This window comes from Lagenorhynchus albirostris, chromosome 8 (assembly GCF_949774975.1).
Source record: "Lagenorhynchus albirostris chromosome 8, mLagAlb1.1, whole genome shotgun sequence".
Lineage (NCBI taxonomy): Eukaryota > Metazoa > Chordata > Mammalia > Artiodactyla > Delphinidae > Lagenorhynchus > Lagenorhynchus albirostris.
The window spans coordinates 34,645,033-34,651,032 of record NC_083102.1 but is presented as its reverse complement, the minus strand read 5'-3'; the positions used below and the strand labels follow the sequence as shown (position 1 = coordinate 34,651,032).

Here is a 6,000-nt window from a genome sequence, read left to right as displayed (position 1 = left end):
ACTTTCCAAAACAGAAAATACTCTGCTTTATCAAAGTGATTAAATGGATGTTAAATTAAAACGAATGTCTTAAAGTATAGTAGAAACCAAGGGGTGATGAATCATGATGAAAAGGCATCTCAGTGTCTGATTGCACTGTGCCGTGCTTTCTGTTGTTCCTGTCACACTATTTCTCAGCTGCTAAAAGATTGCATTAAATAGCAATATGCACTGTCCATCCCAGATGTCTTTAAATACTCCTGTTCAGTACTTGATGAAAAGCTTACAAATACCACTCAATTCATTGTCAGTTCTTTTTGATACCATAAAACCAGGAAGCTTTTGAAAGGCTATTATTATGATACACATTATACATGTAACCAGGGCTTGAATTTGGACCAAGGCTGGCAATGCAATACAATAGTTTCTTATGTTAAAATAAACTATAGATAGTATAGAGATGGAAAAAGTGAACAGAAAAAAATTTATCAAAGAATGTACAATCACATATTTCCTATCAATAGTCTGTTAAAATAGGAGCAGATACTATAATATGAAAACCAATTTTGCATTTTTATACAAGTAGTTAATCCTAATAGAGCTTTTTTTTTTTTTTTTTTTTAAGTACCAGGGCCTGGAGATCAGGACTTCCTTTTATCTTCAAATTTTAAGTGAAAAATAAAGGGATCTATGAACCAGTATCTGGCAGACCATGTTAACAAGGAAGTGGTGTTTTCCGCTGTAAATCTCATCCACAGGTTGTGGCTGTTTTTTCCAATTCACACTTAGTGAAGTAAGAATTGGACTAACACTATGCTAAGCACCTTTCCGATCACCCACACATAACCGGGATGTTTAATTAAGTGACATGCTTAATATGCAACCCCAACACATTCAGAAATGCTCCAGCTGAACTAGATTTTAGAAAGACGATTTGCTTATTATAGCAAATTAAAAGTTTGATCCATTTTCATAAGTCTTACACTAACTCTTGAGATTCATTTGAAGGGAGGCATGATCCTTGCACTGTCTCTTAATAACTTTTTGACCCTTTCAACGAGGTACACTTAGAAGTTTAATGTAAATGCATAATTTATTTCTTAAAAAATCTGAAGTCATCAGCGACCTATTTTAGGATAATATCTAAATGCTTTCGGCTTTTGCCATTTTGAGTCATTTCAAGTTTCATAATTTTTCCTCTCTCATCTCAGAATATATAAACCTGTCTTTATGTCTGTTTACCCAGTATTTCTTGGTGCACAGAGCTACATATCAAGTTGGTGCTTAATTCAGCTAATGAGAAGATAAATAAGGGTAAATGAAAGCCTTATTTTGTGCATCACTATGGGGAATTTTAGTTCTGTCAGGATAGTAAATATCAAGAGAGAAAAAAAGAAAAATCTCCCAACCAAAGTTTACTGCGTTTCTTTTCTTCGCTCTTGAAGAGTTTAATTGATAGACTGCAGTTTTCACTGGGACACCCGTTTTAAACCAGCCATTCCTTTTGATTTCATTTGGTAGCTGCATAATGTATTATGTTTTCTTAGACCCAACAAGATGTTTAATTGCCCTCTCACCAGAAAACATCTAAGATAAGTTCTCCCTCCCCTCCTCTATCACACGTCTAAATTGTGGTCCCTCATTAGAATATTTGCATGATTAAAAGTATATATTTAGAGGAAAATATTTCCTTAAGCTTAACACCTAACTTGCGAAGGTATATATATTTTAGAAAGTTATCCATAGACTTTCAAATCTGATGCTGGTTTTGCCTGTTTACATTTTGATAAAGTAGGATAATCTTCAAAAATAAGTTATGTACTCAGTTAATCTCTATTCGTCTTTGTCAATGAATTCCTAAAGTAGCTTGCAGTAGCAAAGAAAGGTAATGGGACAGTAACAAAAGTGATAAAGGAGGAATGAAGGAAACGTGTCACTTAAAATGATTCACTTAGGGCTTCTCTGGTGGCGCAGTGGTTGAGAGTCTGCCTGCCGATGCAGGGGACACGGGTTCGTGCCCCGGTCCGGGAAGATCCCACATGCCGCGGAGCGGCTGGGCCCGTGAGCCATGGCCACTGAGCCTGCGCGTCCGGAGCCTGTGCTCCACAACGGGAGAGGCCTCAACAGTGAGAGGCCCGCGTACCGCAAACAAACAAACAAACAAACAAACAAAAAAATGATTCACTTAAAAATGGAGAAATTCTGCATGTTCTAAACAAGGCCAGTGGAGCAGTCTACATATAACATGTAATTGACATTTGTTGTAGGAAAAACTAATTTTCTATTTAATAAAATATTTAAAATTTTTAATAGCCTCAAATGTTTCATTTTGGATGAGCTCATGTACGTAGATGTATAGGTGATAGTATTGGCTTATTTGTAATGTTAGAAATCCCTCAGAAGTGTACTTGTGCTTTCCTATATATATAATTAATTTCAGTTTGTGTTTTGTACATATCTTATGGAAGTAGAGTGTTCAATTAGTTGAGTCCTTCTTCTACATATCCTTATGTCTGTATATTGTTTGTGTTAGATGGCAGTTTCCTAGAGGGTAGACCAGAATCTGCTTAAAATTTGCAGAATATCACATAAGTGTGATACATATGATTTTAGGATGACAATGACGTAATGGTTATTTTTATGTCATAAACTTTTAAATGTAAGGAAGACACTCACAAACCATTTCAAGGATAAAACATAATTAATTTAACCATGGTGAAAGGGCTAATGAACTCTAAAGAATGCAAAGGTAGAAAACTTGCTTAAACTTGCTTGTACATCAAATCAGTCATGCTAGCAGCAAGCTATAGGGTAATATAATTTGTATAAGATGAATTCTGATTGTAAACTTGCAGTTTACAATAATAATTCCATGCCTCCATTCATATTACTTTTCTTATAAAGTACCTTTGTTATCAGTTAAACATAAAGTACCTTTACTTGTAGATAGAGTTAATTAAGTGAAAATACTCCATATGCTAAAAAGTGGTAAGGGGCTGTTAGATGAGAGGGGTGTGACAAGTTTCTCATCACATGATAGACTTAATAGAAGGTATCTACCTATATTCATGTGTATAGCTATCTACATATATATAATCTAGCTACCCACTTACCTATCTATTTATCTGGATTGGCAGCCTTTTTAAAGTTTAACCTGTTTGTCTTTCTCTGTTCCTTCATTTCAGTTTCATTCCTTGTTATTTGGAGACAGTATGAGGTAAATTATTCCTGGAAGGAAAGGCATTTTTGTAGATAGATAATTTTTTTCCAAACTGCTTATTCTAACCATTCTTTTTGTTTATCAAAGAACAATTAAGTAAACTGACTATTAAATATTTAAACAACTAAACACATGGGCAACCCACTGGATCAATTAATTTTACAGCATACATTTCAGAATGCCTTTTATTATGATGCTTTCAAGTACAGTAATCTATAGGTATGAAAGTATGTTCTAAAAAAATCCAGAAATATTTTTGAAAAGCACTTTTGAATTCCTTTCTGTTATTCTGTGATATTTTCCCCTCATGTTACAAAATTACATCTAATTAATCCATATTTCCAGAGAGCAAGGGATAGAAAATACTCTTTCTTTAGTATGAAATATGAAGTGGTTTTTTTGAGGGAGAGGAATTAATCCATCCTGAACTTCCTTTATTTTTTTCTTCTAACTTTATTTTTTTGGCTGCATTGGGTCTTCGTTGCTGCACGCAGGCTTTCTCTAGCTGCGGTGAGCGGGGGGCTGCTCTTCATTGGGGTGTGTGGGCTTCTCATCGTGGTGGCTTCTCTTGCTGCAGAGCACACGCTCTAGGTGCGTGGGCTTCAGTAGTTGTGGCACGCAGGCTCATTAGTTGTGGCTCACAGGCTCAGTAGTTGTGGCGCACAGGCATAGTTGCTCTGTGGCATGTGGGATCTTCCCGGACTAGGGCTCGAACCCGTGTCCCCTGCATTGGCAGGCAGATTCTTAACCACTGCGCCACCAGAGAAGCCCCTAACTTTGTTTTCATTATTAATTTCTCCTTTGTTTATGATATAAAGTGCCAGACTCGAAAAGTTTGAACTGTATTAAAAATGACTCTGAGGATAAATTGTGAACCATGTCTGTTAATCTTTTTCTGTTTTCAAAGACACATGTTGTCCCAAGAATTTGTTCAAAAGTGGTGTTTATATAAATACTTGCTTTTATTTACAGTAAACGTGAATTGTTTTCTCTAGGAAAGAAAATGATTACTTTTTCAAAGGTTGCAAACTTGGCAAGTTGACAAGTTGATTACTTGCTGGTTAGTACAAGCAGTGCCTTCAAAGAGTGTGACTGCCGCCCAACCGAGCAGATAGATACGTCAGGCTTCCGTGCAGGAGGACTTCCTGTTCGCCTCTCTTGCCAACCTTTTCCTGTCTCTCCACAGCCTTTCTCTCTTTCTCTCAGACTTTCCCCCTGGCTTTTCCTTACTTTGTATTTTCCTTGCTTCATCTTTCTCTTCTGCTTCTTTCTCTCCCTGCTTATTTCCTTTTCTTTTTGACTCTTTAATTTTTACAACTTTGAAGGAGAAGAAAATGGTAGAAAGGACATTTTGAGCAAAATACTTCATTTTTCAGTGTAATGAATAACCTTTGAGTAATCTTTAGATTTCTGGACTTCCCAGTATACGTTTAGTTAGCTTGAAATAAGAAAACGTTTAAAGGAGAAGCTAGAACACGAGGCTTATGATCCCTTCTTGGAGAGGACCTATCTATGTAGCTATTTTCTGGGGATATGTAAGTAAATAAATAAATATCCTATATGAGTTACTCCAAGTACTCATGTAGTAATATGTATTACTGTGTGTATTTTTCTAGTACTGTGTATATTTTTTATATATATATATATATATATATATTAAATTTTGAAGACAGGTTATATTTTATGAATAAGTACACTGCACATACATTCTTTTTACTAACTTTGATAACAGATATTTAAATGTGTATTTTTCCAGTCGTTTAATCTTTATCATATCTATCTTAATCATACCTGTAAATCATTTCAAAAGGCTTTCGTTTGTAGCACTGTGACATTGATGAGATTATCAATTATGAAGTATTGAGAAAACTGACATGTAATTGTTTATTTCTAATTATGCTAGTCAAAGCAGCACATCTTAGCATAATACGTAAGAGGTGTGGAACGTAAAGGTGGAATCTGATGACATCTGATGCCTCTGGAAAGCCAGTGTCTAAATACTGTGGTACCTAAAATATCATTATTAAATAGTTAAATAATATAACAATTATTCTATAAAAATGATTGGTCATCACTACTAAAGATTTTGGTAGGAATGCCATATAGCTATGAAGTAGGTTAACAGACGTTTGGTAACGTCCACTCTTTCTCCTTCTGTCTCTGTCAAGGTGCCTGTGTCGGTGGCCATGATGACTCCCCAGGTGATCACCCCGCAGCAAATGCAGCAGATCCTTCAGCAGCAAGTCCTGTCTCCTCAGCAGCTCCAAGCCCTTCTCCAGCAGCAGCAGGCAGTCATGCTGCAGCAGGTAATGTGGATTACCTGCTTTGGAGTGCTAGCACCCGTGTTGACAGTGCCATGGGCATATATGACAATTCCTTCTCCACTGGAAAGGACAACCTGTCAGCATGCTAGAACACAAATGGAGCATGTTAATTGCAGAACCGAGTAGTAAAATTTAGATCCCTTATTCTTTTTAAATTCATTAACGTCTAGAGTAAGAGTAAGAAATAGGTACCATTTCAACATGAGATAGAGCCTTGCCAACAAAAGTGCAAAGAGACTTACAGATAATTGTTGCTTTTGAAATTTCTAGCCCTTCAACCCTCCTTTTAATTCACATAAGTATGAAATTGGAACTGGCCATTTTGTTACAGTAGGGAAAGTAATGTCCCAAACCTTCCTTTCCACAATAAATTCAAATTTTAGGAATAGAAGTAGCTACTAACTAGAACAAAGTTGAACAGCTGAGCCACCAATTCATGAGGTTAATCTTTTTTCAATAGCAAAACTAATGTTCCTA

The 6,000-nt window shown here is 36.0% G+C and overlaps 1 protein-coding gene across 1 annotated transcript in view; it reads left to right on the top strand.

Moving 5' to 3' along the window:
- FOXP2 (forkhead box P2) overlaps nt 1–6,000 on the top strand; it is a 524,445-nt gene that overhangs the window by 454,265 nt on the left and 64,180 nt on the right. Inside the window, exon 6 of the mRNA XM_060156819.1 lies at nt 5,368–5,505. Within this exon, the coding sequence (XP_060012802.1) occupies nt 5,368–5,505 (138 nt within the window). The remainder of the gene's footprint in view (nt 1–5,367; nt 5,506–6,000) is intronic.